Source organism: Oenanthe melanoleuca, chromosome 13 (assembly GCF_029582105.1).
Source record: "Oenanthe melanoleuca isolate GR-GAL-2019-014 chromosome 13, OMel1.0, whole genome shotgun sequence".
NCBI lineage: Eukaryota > Metazoa > Chordata > Aves > Passeriformes > Muscicapidae > Oenanthe > Oenanthe melanoleuca.
Window position 1 is genome coordinate 5,154,862 of NC_079347.1, and position 17,860 is coordinate 5,172,721.

A 17,860-nucleotide genomic window follows, 5' to 3' on the forward strand; every position below is an offset into this window, starting at 1 on the left:
TTCCCATAGGAACTCGTTCCTTTGTGGCCAAAGCTCGTGGGGCTTGGGGAGGGGATTTTGTTGGGCTGTGTGTGGTGGAAAGGGGAACTTCTGCTGCCCTGTTCTGGTCACAAATGCAGCAAAGATTCCTTGGGGAGGTGAAGATGCAGCAGGTGAGGAGAGAACCACTGAGGCACAGGTAACCCCACGCTGGTTTGGGATGGAAGGGACCTTAAAAATCACCCAGTGCCACCCCTGCCATGGCAGGGACACCTCCCACTGTCCCAGGCTGCCCCAAGCCCAGTCCAACCTGGCCTTGACACTGCCAGGGATCCAGGGGCAGCCACAGCCCCTCACAGGGAGGAATTTCATCCTCATATCCCACCCAAAGCTGCTCTCTGACAGCGTGAAGCCATTCCCTGTGTCCTGTCACTCCGTCCCTTTAAAGGGTCTCTCCCCATCTTTCCTTCAGCTACTGGAAGGCCACAGTTGGCTCAACCAAATCCTTCTCTTTTCCAGGCTGAGCAATCCCAGCTCCTTCAGCCAGAGAGAGACCAGTCAGAGACCAGCACAGAGAGGAGCAGAGTGGGGCCAGGGCAGAGCCAGCAAGGCAGGGACAGCCAAGGAATCCTTTTTTTATTTCCTTTTTTCTCAGGCTTGTGATCTGACAGTAACAGAGGAAAGGCATCTGACATCTTAGAGAACTTGCTCCTTTCAGCCTTTAATTTAAAATCTCTAAACTTGAAATATCTGGAAAGTCTGTGAAGTGTTGCTACCTTACAGATCTGCTCTTCAAGGGCTGTTCAGCAGGTGCTTAAGGAATAGCAGAGTGGTGCCGCTAATCTCGAGTGCCATCACTGAAGGAATTGTGGTGCAAATGCTCAGTGCATGGTGAGTCCCATTCCTTTGTGTGGGTGCTCCAGAAACGCAGATCCTGCAGCTCTGATGGGATTAGTTCTGCCAGTGCTGATCTCTTTCCTTGCTCACCAGGTGCACGTGGAGCAGCTCCTGCCGTTGGAAATCGGTTTGTAACAGGAATGCAAAGCTTTGCTGGTGGATCCACACAGATATTCCCAATTCCCTTTCTGTTTGAACAGAAAGCTGGGATGTTTGGGATCAGGAGTGGCTGGAGGGGCATTGCCTGCCCAGTGAGGCAGGAACTCCTCGGTGCTCAGTGTCAGCCAGGCAGCTCCAGACACCCTTGAGCAGTTCCAGCTTTATCCCTCTGCTCCCTGCACTGGGATCGTTAGGAAATAGCCACAGTTCGTGACATTGTTGTCAAATGCAAATGGTCTTTTAGACAACATGTGATTACTTAAGTATTCATATTTTTTCACAAGGGTGACAGACTTGAAATCTGGTCCTGGAGTATGGAAGGTTTAAGATTTTGGATGGTGGAATCAGCAATGTCCTTCACGAACAGGGCACTCCCTGCCTGACTCCAATTCAAAATCCTGCAAACTTAGAGAGTTTCTCAGGATCCAAATTCTGACTTACACTTGGGGATTACAGTGTATATTCATTCTAAAATTCTCCTATTCTGAAGATTGCAGAATACTTGGTGAATGTTTAAGTTTTCTTACTGGGCAGAGTCTAAAACATTGAAATCAGTAAGGGGAGAGGTCTGGATCATTCAAAACTCCAAATAATCACTGTTGGCAGTGATGGGCTGATTCTGAATTGCTGGGAAGTTTCTTGGGCAGATGACACAACAAATCCATTTTGGGTTTCACTTTGCACTGTAAATAAATGCTGCAGGCAGACTCCAGAAGATGGAGGTAAGTCCTGCTGGGTGGAATTCCAGAATTCCCACCAGTGTGAATCCCAGCTTTTTCCTTCCATCAGGAGCTGCTCCCATCTCAGTCCCAGGGGACTCTCTTGCACTGAACGAGCTGCCACATTCCAGGCTGGTGGATGGAACCAATCTCCCCCTGGTTTAAAGGCTGAGCTGATCTCCAGGACAGGCTCTGAGCTGTCAGGGTGCTGTGGGACCCTTTCTCCTCAGCCCTGACTCTTCAGCTGCAGCTCCAGGGAATCTGGGACGAGTCACAGCCTCGGAAAGGGGAGATGAGGAGAAATGCTGCCATCCCTCCCTCTGTGTGAAATCAGCTGATTCAGTTTGTCAGAGTGAAAAACAGCCTGTGGGATAAGAATATCCTCACAGCTGTCTGTGCACTCAGAGGAACTGAAGGGGGTGAATCAGTGCTCTGAATGCATCACTGAAAGTCTTCCTGCATCCCCATGCTCTGATTGATGCCATCACATATCACCTGTTTTCATGGCACAGGAACTATAATTTCCTGACTTCTTGTAGGGTTTGTCAGAGAGACAATTTGATACTAAATGCTGATTTATTTGAATGCATCTCTCCCTAAGGGAAGCTGCCTCAGTCACTTTGTTTTTGGAGCGTGGGAGACTCTGTTCTGTTAAGGTTCCTCCACGAAATCTGCTGGTCCAAAGTTCTCATTCCTCCTGGTATACATGAAATATAGAGATGTATTAAGTCAGTGTTTGATTGCATTTTTCCTCCTGAAATTTATTTTTCATGGGTCATGAAAGCTGAGATTAAATCCTCTGAGCACAGTACAGGTTAAGGATGACTGTGAGGATACATTTTTGGGTTTGTGTTATTCTTAAATTTTAAGATTAATGTAGTTTTATTGCTTTCAGCTGTGGGGTATTTTTTTATCCCAAAACTATGATTTGTTCTGCCTTTCATGGGAGTGAAGAACATTGGTTTTAAATGGCAGAGTGATGGGGTAGATGCAGTGGGCACACACTGTGTGCCTTGGTAACCCAAACCAGTTCTCAGATCCGTAGAAGGAGAGCAATGCATTTAAAAAAGAATCTCTGCCAACCTTCTCCAACCCAAGGCTTGAAATAAATGTTTGCTCTGTGTAAATCACCATCTGACATTGCTGCTGACTCACAGACCAGATCAGTTTGCTCAGGAATTGTTCAGGCCTTGCTGTGCATTAAGTTGTCAGTTTGGCCAAGAGTCACTTTGCAAGGCAGTGCTTGTGGCCTTAAGAGGATGCCCAGTGCTGGGCTGGGTTGGGAGCACAACCCAGTTCATGCCAAGTGTTTCTGGGTTTAAATGAGATTCTGAGGCATTCTCCTGGAAGCAGCAGCAGCAGCCCCCAGCTCTGCTGCAGTGGGCCAGCTGTGCATGGACAGATGTTGCTCTGTACACACTGGCAAAATCAGCCCAGCTCTTCAGTCAGTGGAAAGGGGATTTGCTGAAGCCTTGCTTGTACAGGGGGTGTCTGTGGAGGAGTGTGAGGGCAGAACAAAGCAGTGACTGCTTCCATTTTCTCTGCAGAGGGAGCAATCCATGGAGACAGAGCCCTGCTCTGCTCCTCTCCTGGCAGCATCCTGATGTCTCTGGGGGAGGGAGGGAGGGAGGAGAGAATGCTCAGTGTCATTACAGGGTGGCCTTGCTGCTGAGAATCCCAGAACCTTTTGGGTTGGAAAAGACCTCAGAGTCCATCAAATCTAAGCTGTGCCACATCCCCCCTTTGTCCAGAGCACCTCCAGCCCTTCCTTGGACACCTCCAGGGATGGGCACTCCTGCAGCCAGGGGTGTTGATGGTCACACTTTGGCCTGGGATCCTGTTGGATCTCAGAGGAGAGTAAGAAATTGTGAGCTTTCTGTGCCTGATCTTGGGTTATCTACACTAATGCTGAATCTGGGGATGATTTAGTGAATTTTGCATTTTGCATCCTGCATGAGCCAGGGTTCTTTCAGCATCTTGAGGGTTATGGCAGGGAGGGCTGAACTTCCTCAGCTGTGTGTTGTCTCAGATCTAACTGCACATTCCCCTGAATAGCAGACTTTTAATATTTAATATCTTAGTCTCTGCAGCCTAAAACTTGGTAAAGTTTCCCTGTCTTGCACATGTAGTTAATTTTTCATTTGGAAAATGAAATCAGAGCAAGTGAACTCCTCATCTGCCTTCTGCTTCATCCACTTGACTACCAGCCTTTCCTGGAAATCAGGCTGTGTCATTCTGGTGTAATCTCAGGGCTCATTTTGTCTCCTTGAGTTTTCCCCACAGTTTTATTTGCAATAGGCAATCTGTTGAAATGCTGTAACACAAAGTTCTGCTAAGCCAGGGAGTTTGATCTCCTTGACGTGGATTTTGTTGTAAAGCCTCTGGATGTTCTTGGTGATTTGGAAATCTCTCCAGGGAAGGCTCAGGCTTTTATGTAACACAGTTTATATAGTCTGCTAAATATTTTTATGCAGAGCATGAAGAGATGGGAGAACTGTCTTGGTGTGGTGTGGAGGAAGGGATTCCCACATGTGTGGTTTGTAAAGAGTGGGAGCTGTGCAAGTTCACTGCTGGGAAATGCAGGTGCTGTTCCATTTTCTCCCTCTGCTGCCCCATTACTGCTCACACAATCAGCTGAGAGCCAGGCTAAAGGATGAAATTTTACAAGTAAGAAGAAGCTGAAGGCAAACTCATTGCTTTGACTTAGAAGAAGTCGTGACTTTTGTTTTATTATGATTCCTGGTTACACTAATAAATGGTCCCCAGTGTCTTTTGTGCAGTAACCACATACTAATGAAATCCCTCATTCCAGTGACTTATTAAATATTCTTTGAAAATGAAGGTGATAGAATAATTGTTTGTGCTACTGCTGAGGGCATAATTAACAAGGTTTGAGTGTCGCTGCTGTCAGAATAAGCACAGTGTTCCCTGTTCACAGTGTCAGAGTCCTACTTCAGATGTATTCACCCTTTGCAGTTGATCAAGATAATGTTACAGTTAATGAGCAATGGCCTTGGCTGAGTTATGTTTAATTTAAGGATAAGTTTAGGTGAGATGTATAGAAGAAATTTCTCCCTGTGAGGGTGGGCAGGCCCTGGCACAGGGTGCCCAGAGAAGCTGTGGCTGCCCCTGGATCCCTGGAAGTGTCCAAGGCCAGGCTGGATGGGGCTTGGAGCAGCCTGGGACAATGGAAGGTGTCCCTGCCCATGGCAGGGCCAGAATGAGATGATCTTTAATGTCTCTCAAACCCATTCTGTGATCCCATGAATTCTGTGGAATCATGTGAGTACTTTCCATTGCAAAGAATGCTCAGAGAAACCCAAATCTCCACCAGCAGCAGAAGGATGGGTTTTTCAGGGAATCACTGCCCGTGCGTGCAGCAATGTCCCAAAGGCTCCTTCCTTCCTTCCTTCCTTCTCCTTGGCACCAGCTGTAGGCACCAAATACTGCCTCATTGTAAAAGGGGTTTTTAATCAGGGCTCACAGATGATGACACATCCTTGGCCAAAGCAAAACTGAAACAATGGAATTCAGGAACGGACACAAGTTGTGAGATGGAGGAGCTGCTTTGGAGCACAAAGCCCGATGAGGTGCAGGCTGAAAGCTGGAATCTGGCTATTTTTAACCAGACACTTGCAGCTGTGGTTAAAAGCTGAGATGTTTGCTCAGAGTGATTAATACAGAGATAGTGGCCAGCTGGTAGCCATCCACACATGTGGAAAGGTGGGTTAAGAACAGTGTGCAGCTAAAATAGCTGAACTTGACAGATCTGCAGAGAGATTTTAGGTGGCATTGATTTTTCTGAGTAGCAGCAGATCCTAAAAAAGATCTGAGCCGCATTTGCATTTGAGATCAAAGTGCTGGCAATGTGCTGTTGGGAAAAGTGGACAAAATGTGCCCCACGAGATCTGAGTGTTTGCATTAGCGGGGTGGAAGCATTTCTGTGAGTACAGGTGCTGAGAAACCACTGCCTTGGCAGCCGTGGTGGCCCGAGGAGCCGCAGGAAGGAGGCAGCTGCCAGCTGGCACAGGCAGCTCTGGGCTGGCAGAGAGAGCAGCGAGTGCTCTGCACAGTGCGGGACAGGCACGGAACGGGCGCGGGGCTCCGCGCGTGTGTGCCAGCATTCACCGGGGCTGTGCTGTGGGCAGCACTGCGGCTGCACAAGGGATTTCCTTACCAGGGCTTTGGGATGGATGGACCTGGGGATGTTTGCAGGCCAGTTTTTAATGAAGGTTTTGGGTTTAATATCCCAAACTGAACTCATTGCTACAGCTGAAGTTTTGACAGAGGAGGAGGGAGTTTGGGTTTGTGGAGGAGTGGAATTGAGAATTGGAGAATCACAGAATATCCTGAGTGGAAGGGATACACAAGGGTCATTGATACAGCTCCTGGCCCTGCCAACAATCCCACCCTGAGCATCCCTAGAACAGTTTCCAAACTCTCCTGGAGCTCTGGAATGGCCGTGCCCATTCCTTGGGAGCCTGGGCAGTGCCCAGCACCCTCTGGGGGAAGAACCTTCCCTGATGCAGGAGATCACAGTTCATATTTGAGGTCACACTTGATCTCAAAGCTCCTGACTCGGTGGTTGTGTCCCACCTACAACCTCCCTTTCAGTCCCTTTGGAGCCGGCAGGAGATGCCCTTTTATAACGGGGAAACAACCGATTTCTGTGGCGAACGGTGCCTGCGCGAGTGGTTGTTGCCGGTTCGCGGCTGCATCCGCGCTGTGCCTTCATCCGGCAGTGTGTGCGATAGCGGCAGTGTGTGCGATACCGGCAGTGTGTGCGATAGCGGCAGTGTGTGCGATAGCGGCAGTGTGTGCTGTACCGGCAGTGTGTGCTGTACCGGCAGTGTGTGCTATACCGGCAGTGTGTGCTGTACCGGCAGTGTGTGCTGTACCGGCAGTGTGTGCTGTACCGGCAGTGTGTGCGATAGCGGCAGTGTGTGCGATACCGGCAGTGTGTGCTGTACCGGCACTGTGTGCGATAGCGGCTGTGTGTGCGATAGCGGCTGTGTGTGCGATACCGGCAGTGTGTGCGATACCAGCACTGATGCCGGCAGTGTGTGCTGTACCGGCAGTGTGTGCGATAGCGGCAGTGTGTGCGATGCCGGCAGTGTGTGCTGTACCGGCAGTGTGTGCTGTACCGGCAGTGTGTGCTGTACCGGCAGTGTGTGCGATAGCGGCAGTGTGTGCGATACCGGCAGTGTGTGCTGTACCGGCACTGTGTGCGATAGCGGCAGTGTGTGCTGTACCGGCAGTGTGTGCGATAGCGGCAGTGTGTGCGATAGCGGCAGTGTGTGCGATAGCGGCAGTGTGTGCGATGCCGGCAGTGTGTGCGATAGCGGCAGTGTGTGCGATGCCGGCAGTGTGTGCGATACCGGCACTGTGTGCGATACCGGCAGTGTGTGCTGTACCGGCAGTGTGTGCGATAGCGGCAGTGTGTGCGATACCGGCAGTGTGTGCGATGCCGGCAGTGTGTGCGACAGCGGCAGTGTGTGCTGTACCGGCAGTGTGTGCTATACCGGCATTGTGTGCGATAGCGGCAGTGTGTGCGATAGCGGCAGTGTGTGCGATACCGGCAGTGTGTGCGATAGCGGCAGTGTGTGCGATACCAGCACTGTGTGCGATACCGGCACTGTGTGCGATACCGGCAGTGTGTGCGATACCGGCAGTGTGTGCGATAGCGGCAGTGTGTGCGATACCAGCACTGTGTGCGATACCGGCACTGTGTGCGATACCGGCACTGTGTGCGATGCCGGCAGTGTGTGCGATAGCGGCAGTGTGTGCGATAGCGGCAGTGTGTGCGATACCGGCAGCGTGTGCGATAGCGGCTGTGTGTGCGATACCAGCACTGTGTGCGATGCCGGCAGTGTGTGCTGTACCGGCAGTGTGTGCGATACCGGCACTGTGTGCGATAGCGGCAGTGTGTGCGATAGCGGCAGTGTGTGCGATACCGGCAGTGTGTGCGATGCCGGCAGTGTGTGCTGTACCGGCAGTGTGTGCTATACCGGCAGTGTGTGCGATACCGGCAGTGTGTGCGATAGCGGCAGTGTGTGCTGTACCGGCAGTGTGTGCTGTACCGGCAGTGTGTGCGATAGCGGCAGTGTGTGCTGTACCGGCAGTGTGTGCTGTACCGGCAGTGTGTGCTGTACCGGCAGTGTGTGCGATAGCGGCAGTGTGTGCTGTACCGGCAGTGTGTGCGATAGCGGCAGTGTGTGCGATAGCGGCAGTGTGTGCGATACCGGCAGTGTGTGCGATACCGGCAGTGTGTGCGATAGCGGCAGTGTGTGCTGTACCGGCAGTGTGTGCTGTACCGGCAGTGTGTGCGATAGCGGCAGTGTGTGCTGTACCGGCAGTGTGTGCTGTACCGGCAGTGTGTGCGATAGCGGCAGTGTGTGCTGTACCGGCACTGTGTGCGATGCCGGCAGTGTGTGCGATACCGGCAGTGTGTGCGATACCGGCAGTGTGTGCGATAGCGGCAGTGTGTGCGATAGCGGCAGTGTGTGCTGTACCGGCAGTGTGTGCGATACCGGCAGTGTGTGCGATAGCGGCAGTGTGTGCGATACCGGCAGTGTGTGCGATAGCGGCAGTGTGTGCTGTACCGGCAGTGTGTGCGATACCGGCAGTGTGTGCGATAGCGGCAGTGTGTGCGATACCGGCAGCGTGTGCGATAGCGGCAGTGTGTGCGATACCAGCACTGTGTGCGATACCGGCAGTGTGTGCGATACCGGCAGTGTGTGCTGTACCGGCAGTGTGTGCGATACCGGCAGTGTGTGCGATAGCGGCAGTGTGTGCGATACCAGCACTGTGTGCGATACCGGCAGTGTGTGCTGTACCGGCAGTGTGTGCGATACCAGCACTGTGTGCGATACCGGCAGTGTGTGCGATACCGGCAGTGGCAGTGTGTGCGATAGCGGCAGTGTGTGCTGTACCGGCAGTGTGTGCGATACCGGCAGTGTGTGCGATACCGGCACTGTGTGCGATAGCGGCAGTGTGTGCTGTACCGGCAGTGTGTGCGATAGCGGCAGTGTGTGCGATAGCGGCAGTGTGTGCGATACCAGCAATGTGTGCGATAGCGGCAGTGTGTGCGATAGCGGCAGTGTGTGCGATACCAGCAATGTGTGCGATACCGGCACTGTGTGCTGTACCGGCAGTGTGTGCGGTACCGGCAGTGTGTGCGATGCCGGCAGTGTGTGCGATAGCGGCAGTGTGTGCTGTACCGGCAGTGTGTGCGATGCCGGCAGTGTGTGCGATAGCGGCAGTGTGTGCGATAGCGGCAGTGTGTGCGATAGCGGCAGTGTGTGCGATGCCGGCAGTGTGTGCGATAGCGGCAGTGTGTGCGATACCAGCAATGTGTGCGATGCCGGCAGTGTGTGCTGTATCGGCAGTGTGTGCGATACCAGCACTGTGTGCGATGCCGGCAGTGTGTGCGATAGCGGCAGTGTGTGCTGTACCGGCAGTGTGTGCGATAGCGGCAGTGTGTGCGATACCAGCACTGTGTGCGATACCGGCAGTGTGTGCGATACTAGCACTGTGTGCGATACCGGCAGTGTGTGCGATACCAGCACTGTGTGCGATGCCGGCAGTCCGGGCAGGCCCGGAGCGGCGCCGGGGCAGCGGCGGTTCGGCGGGAGCGGCCGCCACCTGGCGGGGCCCGCCCGCGCTGCGGGAGCGCTGAGGGGAAACGGCCCCGGCACGGCCGAGCCCGGCACCGCCTCATCCCCACCCAGTGCCGCCTCCAGGGATGGGGATCCAAACCCCCCCGGGCAGCTCCATCCCTGAGCACCTTTCCATGCGGAAATTCCTGCTGCTGTCCACCCTGAGCTCCCCCTGCCCAGCCTGAGGCCGTTCCCTCTCCTCCTGGATGCCCACCTGGCTGTCCCTTCCTGTCAGGGAGTTGTGGAGAGCCAGAAATTCACCCTGAGCCTCATTTTCTCCAAAACGAGCCCCTTTGCAGCTCCCTCAGACACTTTCTACCTCCATTCCCTTCTCTGCACACACACAGGGACCCTCAGCCTCTTCAAAGCCTGAGGAATGACCACAGTTCTCATCGTGGTCTTTTGAATCCACTCCTAAGGGCGACACCATTCATGCTGCTGAAACAATTAGGAAAAACAGGTATTTCAATAGAATTTATTGTTTCTAAATTGCAATCCTGTGCAAATTGAACTCTGGTAAGTAATCTGGAGCAGTATTTTAGTGAGAAAGAAAAGATCAGTGGGATTTGATGTAAATTTCTCCCTGTGTGGGTAAGCAGGCCCTGGCACAGGGTTCCCAGTAAATCTGTGGCTGCCCCTGGATCCCTGGAAGTGTCCAAGGCCAGGCTGGATGGAGCTTGGATCAGCCTGGGACAGTGGAAGGTGTCCCTGCCCATGGCAGGGAATGGAACTGGATGATGTTTAAGGTCTCCACCAACCCAAACCATTCCATGATTCTATGACTTGAACTCTTCAGTGGTTTGAGGATGCCACTTTCCACAGTCCATATCCACCAAACCCATGGCTGCAATGGGACCCGTCTCTGCTGAGCACCTGCATGGACTGACCCCGCCTGGCATCCTGTCAGTGTCACACACCTGCTGCTGGCTAAAGGACAAAACAGGTATTTGATGTTCCATTATTGTTCAGCACGTGGCTGGAGCAGGTGCACTGTTTGGAGAGGAAATCCTTGTAACAGTGCAGGCACTGCAGCAGCACCCGCACCAAAGGGATGGCAGCGGTTCCCCTGCTGTAGAGACAAACATGACATCAAACAACCTTTAGCCCAGAGTCCCCTCATCACTGGTACAAACAGATCAATAACTTGAATGAAATGTATCAATACGTGCCTTCGGGCAGCAGCAATGTGTGCTAAACTCCAGCACTGGCACAGGGACAGGGGGACATCCAGTCCCTCAGTCCCCGGCTCCCCTCACCGACTCTCGGCTCCCCTCAGTCCCCGGCTCCCCTCACCGACTCTCGGCTCCCCTCAGTCCCCGGCTCCCCTCACCGACTCTCGGCTCCCCTCAGTCCCCGGCTCCCCTCACCGACTCTCGGCTCCCCTCAGTCCTCGGCTCCCTTCTCAGTCCCCGGCTCCCCTCACCGACTCTCGGCTCCCCTCAGTCCCCGGCTCCCCTCTCAGTCCCCGGCTCCCCTCAGTCCCGGCTGGTCTCACAACCCTGAGCTCCTTTCACTGAGCTCTGTCCCGGTTCCCCTCACAGACACCCCAGCCCGGCTCCCCTCAGTCCCCGGCTCCCCTCACCGCCCCTCAGCCCCGACTCCCCTCGCCGCTCCCTCAGTTGCAGCTCCTCTCAGTTCCCGGTTCCCCTCAGCCCCCATTCCGCTCACCGACCCTCATTTCTCCTCACTAAGCCTCAGTTCCCGGTTACCCTCATGCCCGCGGCCCCGCCGCAGAGGGAGCGCGGCCACTGCGCCCGCCCGCCCGTGCCGCCCGTGCCGCTGGTGTACGTGAACAGCTTCGGCTCGCACCGCTGCGGCACCGTGATCCGCCTGGGCCGGGGCTGCAGGCAGAGCCCCCCGGGCCAGGGCACCGTGATCCGCCGGGACTGCCGGCAGAGCCCCCCGGGCCGGGGCACCGTGATCCGCCTGGGCCGGGGCTGCAGGCAGAGCCCCCCGGGCCAGGGCACCGTGATCCGCCTGGGCCGGGGCTGCAGGCAGAGCCCCCCGGGCCTGGCCGGGCCCAGCGCCGGGCCGGGCAGCAGCGGGAGGCGAGCGGGGAGCGGCGGCGAGCGCAGAGCCGGCAGCCGCAGCAGCAGCGGTACGTGAGAGCCCGGGCCAGCCCCGTGTGTCGGCTTCTCTGAGGGCTGGAGGTGGCTCAAGTGTGGCTTAATTGTCTGTACCAGGAATAGCGGTAGCAGCAAAACCCGGGGGGTGATTCTTCCCCCGCTCTGGGCACTGGTGTGGTCACAGCTCGATTGCTGTGTCCAGTTCTGGGAAAGAGGGGGAATTAAATCGTCCAGAAGCCTGCTGTCTAATGTGTGGGTGCTGTGCAGTTTTGAAATGTGCTTTGTGGCGTTTGAGAGACACTCACTTGCCTCGTGGTTATAATGGAGTAAAGAAGAAGGGAACAAGCTGCAGGATGTGGGGATTGATACCCTGTAAGGGGAGCAGAAATAAGGATCCCTCTGGAATCATAGAGTGGTTTGGATTGGGAGGGACCTTAAAGTTCCACCCCCTGTCTAGGGACACCTTCCACTAGACTGGGCTGCTCAGAGCTCTATCCTCCCTGTCATGGAAACTTCCAGGGATGGGGCAGCCACAGGGATGGGGCAACCTGTGCCAGCAATCAACATCTTCCTTAGGAACACATTGTAAACACTCAAAAAATGCTTTCTGAACTCTCTCCAGGTGACCCTCAAGAGGCTAAGGCTGACACCTTTGACTTTCCCATCCCTTCAAGAAATGCTGATAAAGTCATTAAACGAAAGAAGAAAAAGGTACAAAGTGTGGCAGCTCAATTAGCTGCCTTGGCATTTGAGAAAGCTGCTTGTTCTCTGTGTGTAAGAGCATGAGGGAGATTAAAAGATGGAATTGGTAGCCTGTTACTGAAAACCTTACTTACAGAAAAGAAAAAATGGTATTATCTTCACTCTCTGGAGGCTTTAAAATTCTGGCTCTTATTCAATAAAGCACTTAAGTGTGTGCTTACCTTGAAAAATGAGAGTATGCTGTTGACTTAAAGCCTGTACTGAAATGCTTTGCTGGATTGGGGCCAGGTTGCAGCACACCTTGGGGGTGAAACTCAGCAGGAAAACACTCTGCAGCTCCTCTTCCTCTCATGTTTTAAACAAAGAAATCCCACGGGTTACAAATAGGCAAAGGCAGGAACCCAAGCTATTAACACCATGCTTGGAGCAATGCAGAATTACTTTCTGCTTCACAAATGTGTTTCTGTTCCTGTTCAGTAGTTCGACAAATGCTTGAAATTTTAAGAGGGACATTTGTTAAGCAGTAACTCATTATGAGATTCTGTAATGTGTGAAGTACAAGCAATCAGCTGGACTAGAACAGAATCCTGTCATAGACACTTGATTTAAAAACAGCAAAATGCTACCAAGTGCAGAGGAACAGCTAATAACATCCTGGAATATGGCTCTCCTGGTGCATTGAAAAGTCTTCAAAAACAATGAGGAATATATAGAACATTTTAGCAATAAATGTCCTCAAGAAAGGAATTATCTTTAGATTTAAACAAGCTTCTCAGATGAGGTCCAACAAAAGTCCAAACATCAGCTTGTCAACAGCCATTTCCATTTGTTAGGCCACCTCTGCCTGAATGCAATTCCAATTTCATCTTTTCAAGGCACAGTTTGAAACCTGCCCACTATGGACAGAGCTTTCTGCCTCTAAAAGAAAGGTTTTCAACATCTATAAAACAAATTAATATGGATTTGACAGGAAATAGGCAAGAGTATTGCTATTCTGGAATCTGAGTTTGGGGCCTCAGTTATGCTGCTGCTGAGGGACCACATGGGAAAGTTTTTGCTCCTGGAAAACTACACAATCTTTTTTCCCCCCCATTTTGGATGATTTTGAAGAGAGCTTAATGGCTCTACACTCATTTTCATGAGCTTTGCTTATCCTGAAGGGCACTTCTGAAGCCCTGGATAAACACAAAAGTTCTAGGCAAGAAAGGAGGTGGAGATCTCATGTGAAAAATCATGGAGGAATTTATGTTTCTTTTAAGTCTCCATATACCTCACGTATATATCCCTTCTTCCCTTTTTTCTCAGTCCTCAACAAAAAAGCCCAGCTGGACTTCATAGTCATTGTGGGGAATATAGAGTTCTGCCCTGTAGATGTTCTAATGCAAACTTTTTATATGCTTCACATTTTATTTTCAGTCCAAAGTCTGGCACAAGGTCTGGAAAGTGATTTCAAAAATGCTTGAGGAAAACGAAAGGTTCCGAAGTCGACTGTTGACCTGCAGCCAGTTTAATGGAGAAGGTAGGAAATGAACTGCTGATGTTTTATTTCACTAGAGAAAACAAATTATTAATGTAAGTGAAGATCCCAAGGTTTCAGGTCCATTCAGCTGTTTGTTTGGTGTAGTAAGTTGTACAACTCACAAATGGAATTCATTCCATGCTTTAGGCACTCCAAGCTTTTTTGGAAAAAAACGTTTTGTTTCATGGAGGGTCTTGTATGTGTTAATTTGGAGGAAGGATGGTGGAAGTGTTTGCTGCAGCTTGACATTAAAGACATGCACATAAAACATCTGCAAGTTTTTCTGAACATGTGAAATACATAATTAAACTTATTCACAGATGGGTCCCAGGCAGCCGTTGTATGAATAATAATTTATTTTTTCACGTAGGAAAATAGTGGTTGATTTCATACATACAATAAATAAATTAGATGTTCCCCAAAGGTTGCTGTAACACAATTTAACAAAACCATCGAACATGTTCTCACTCTGTGCCCTGAATGCAGCTCTTTCATTACTGGAAAATGACTTGGGAATTAAAACTGGTGCTCTGCATTCAGCCAATTTCAATTAGAGGCATTGTAGCTGCTGCACAATTTAAGATAATACAGTGTATGCTTACAAATGGAATTGGAATTTCTGACCTCACAGTTGGATGAATTATTAGGAAAAAGAATATACTAATCCATGAAGAGCTACCAGGCAAGTTAAAAAATGCCACTTTTACCCTCAGCAGTTTTTCTTCCCTTGCATTGGTGCTAAGTTGGGGGATCTAAGTTTTCCACATGGGGGTATGTTGGGGTGTACCTCAAAATGTGGAACCATTCCTGCCAATAATGTTGGATTAGATTTCCACACACATGACTAGAAAACACTCCCTCAAAAATCTTCTTCATGAGAACAAAAGAAGTGCAATTCTGGTTCAGAACAGAAATCTCTACCCCAGTGCATGTTATTGAATAGGAGAAGAAATTCCACTGAAATATGCTTCAACCACTTCTTCCCCAATTATTGTGCAAATATTCTGCATTGTGGCAAAAACACTTCTTCTGTTGGCTTTAAACCCAGTTCCTGATTTATTCTGGAATTATCACATTATATTATTTATTCATTATGTGCTATTCATATTCATATTCAAGGTTCCATTGGCCTCTGTCATATTTCTGTGCTAAGAAGTTCCAGTCTAATATATCTCTCCTCCCATGGAAACTGTTCCATGTGCTTTTTCTCCCAGCTGGGATCATTGCAGAAGTGTTTGTGCAAAGTTATTTATGTTTATGTTGGACATATATCTATGTGTAAAACACACACATCCACGGATATGTAGAACAGTGAATTAAAAAAAAACATTCCTGGATTTATGTTTGTTTGATTTCAGGAAAAAGAAGTGTCAAGAAAAAAGGAGGAGAAATCTTTAATAGATTATTAGATTTCAAGTTTTTGTAAGGAAAAAAAAAAAAGAAAACAAAATCCTGCTTATATATGATTTCCTGGGTGGATTTGCCATCTTACCACAATGGCTGCTTTTCTGTTTGTTATGGATCACCAAGTGCTGTTTAACCTTGGATTTATGGACAGGGCTTGTCCCCTTTTCAGCCACTCATTTCTTTTAGAGAAAGAGCATTTTCTTTGTATATAATTTCCAGTGACTTGAAAAACCTCACCAACCAACCAATCCCTCCTCCTCCCCTCTTCCTCTGTCCTTTACTGTAATTTTATCTCCTTTCTCAGGAGCTTTAACTGAGAATCTCCTATTAAGCCCTGTTTCAGTAAAAAACATCAATTTTAATACCTTCTTTCTACTTAGCAGACTGCACAACAGCAAATCTAGGAGATAAGTCTCCTATTGATCTGAATTTTTCATTAATCAAGAAGCAAATGGAATAATTCTAGGAGATATTTAGATAGGGATCAACAAGTCTGAATAAACTGGGTTCATTTTCATCTTTTTTTTTTCCCCTAGATTAATAAATGTAGAAAATTAATGCTGCATTTTATTGCTCTACAAATAGTTTTTTTGTTTTGTTTTGTTTTGTTTTGGTTTTTTTTGTTTTTTTTTGAGAGAACGAAAGTCTACTTGAATTTTAATGCTACCTATTTACTCCTTGGAATGTTGCAATTAAGATTAGATTCCATGTGACTGCAAATGATGATTTTTCTCCACTTGATGTTCTCCTGCAGGCTCTGACAGGATCCAGAGGTCACAGAATGGGGCATACCTGGACAGGGTATGTAGATAGTCCATTAAAGGCCAAAAAAACCCTAAAATAAGCAAATTAATAGTATTAAAAACATGCATTGATCTTGTTTAATGTTATTATAATAAGTGCCATTTATATTCTAAAGTATTACTGACATTGAGCTCAAATTTTTTCAAGATTTCAGTGACTTGGGGAGCAGAGCAGCTCCATCCTCACAGGCAAAGGGAGGTGGGTTTTCCCTTCTTCTTAAGCTAAATCCTTCCCTAATGGTTTAAAGTACAGTCTGAAGAATCTCAACAGTTTTTATTTGTCCCACTTGATATAGAGACTTTTTTTTTTTTATAATAATGGGAATGTACCAACTCACTTTTATCACTTTTTTTCTCTAGGATGAGTCCATCTTTGGCTGGGTGTAGCAAGAAAATAAAGGAAGATTCAGCCCCAAAGGAAATATAAACAAAGTGAAAGCTTTTATTTTGGTCTAGTTCTTCCTGGAGTCAGTGCAAGACTGCAAAGTGACTTCAGGGAACACAGGTTCTCTGTTGTTTGCTTGGTGTTTGTGCTTCTGCTGGTTAAGAGGTTTGTTTTTACAGTGGTTTAAACAGCTCTGTTGCAAGATATTTATCTCAAGCCATTAAGTCTGGTGTTTCACTGAGCTATTAGTTTTAGAAAGCTTTTTAATGAGCATAATATTGTGACAGTTTGCTTGCAAAGGAAAAGATACACATTTACTGTTGTCTCTGTATTTATATATTTTATTTTTGTAGCTTGTCAGAATAATAAACACAAATTCAGTAAGGCAGAATTCCACACAAGACATAAACCCCACTTTCCTTTTTTCCCAGTTTGCATAAATTTGACTTTATGATATTAAAATATTACACAATATCCCTCTCTGTTCTTTCATCCATTTATACATGAATCTCAGTGAATATTTGGAGTATGAAATCAGGTGAATGTTTTCTCACTGCTGTTCATCCTGAGGCACATAATGGTACCATCACAATCAGGAGGTGCTGTTTATCTACCTGACTTCAATAACATAATATCATTTTCTTCTATTCTGCAGCTTAATACTTGAACCCTTGATTGACTGTTAAAGCCTTTTAAGCCAGCAAATTGTGTGAATGGAACATGAAAACTGCATAAAAATAGTTATGTATATGGGGTTCATCTTGGGAGTAAAACATTCACCTGTCACAATGAGACAGCCTGGCTTTCAATAAAAGGATTGTTTTCTCCTGCCATAATGTCTTGGTGTTTGCAGATCTAATGACTGCAGTGTCAGTGTTGAGCTTTAATAACACTGCTGATGGTGTCATTAGGCAGCAAAGCACTTGGAAAGGTTTCATCTCTGTTTTCTTCATGGTGAAACTGCAAGTGTGGAACTGGAATGTGCCTTTTCAGGGACAGCTGCAGCATCAAGGTTCTCTTCTGGTTTGTGGTTGGGTAATATTCAGATTTTACTTAAAATAGTTGACATTTCAGCTTGGAAAAGGAAATGAGAAGGCAAAGTATTCAATCAAGATGTGATCATTTTTCTGGCAGAGCAAAAATGTCATAGTTCTTTGCTATTTTCAAAACACATGTTTAGAGTCACACATGGGATTTTGGGGGGAGTTGAGGGGTTTTTGGTTAAATGAGATGATCTCCCTGTCCCCACAGTTCTATCAATGAAATGTTTGCCTTGGGAATATTTACTTTATAATCCTGGTTTGTAAATTGTAGAGTTGTTACTCTAACTTTTCTTTTCTTGTAAACTGCAGCTGCAGTTGGTGCTTTACTGGCACAGACTTCAGGGGCCCTGGAAACACTTTTCTTCCAGATGCATAATTGCTACTTTAACAGGATAGATGAGGTGCATTAACCTAAATCTCTGCATGAAGTTTAGCCAACACATTAAGATTCTTTGGATAAATACAGACCTCTGACTGTGGGGCTGTTGTAAAAGAAATTATAAAAGATAAGTATGGCCCTAAA

At 48.6% G+C, this 17,860-nt stretch overlaps 1 protein-coding gene across 1 annotated transcript; it reads left to right on the forward strand.

Annotated features, from left to right (window-relative positions):
- The first annotated feature begins 11,125 nt into the window (after nt 1-11,125).
- C13H5orf47 (chromosome 13 C5orf47 homolog) lies at nt 11,126-17,126 on the forward strand. The gene is made up of 5 exons (XM_056502329.1): nt 11,126-11,510; nt 12,101-12,189; nt 13,597-13,699; nt 15,861-15,907; nt 16,270-17,126. The coding sequence occupies exons 1-5, from the start codon at nt 11,126-11,128 to the stop codon at nt 16,294-16,296; spliced, it is 651 nt and encodes a 216-aa protein (XP_056358304.1). The 3' UTR covers nt 16,297-17,126.
- The last annotated feature ends 734 nt before the right edge of the window (nt 17,127-17,860 follow it).

Bases quoted from the DNA above. Each gene is read 5' to 3' on its own strand.
- C13H5orf47 (XM_056502329.1), top strand. From the start codon at position 11,126: ATGCCCGCGGCCCCGCCGCAGAGGGAGCGCGGCCACTGCGCCCGCCCG. The intron at 12,190-13,596 runs GTACAAAGTGTG...TTTTATTTTCAG, and splicing joins TTAAACGAAAGAAGAAAAAG to TCCAAAGTCTGGCACAAGGT. The intron at 15,908-16,269 runs GTATGTAGATAG...TTTTTTCTCTAG, and splicing joins ATGGGGCATACCTGGACAGG to GATGAGTCCATCTTTGGCTG.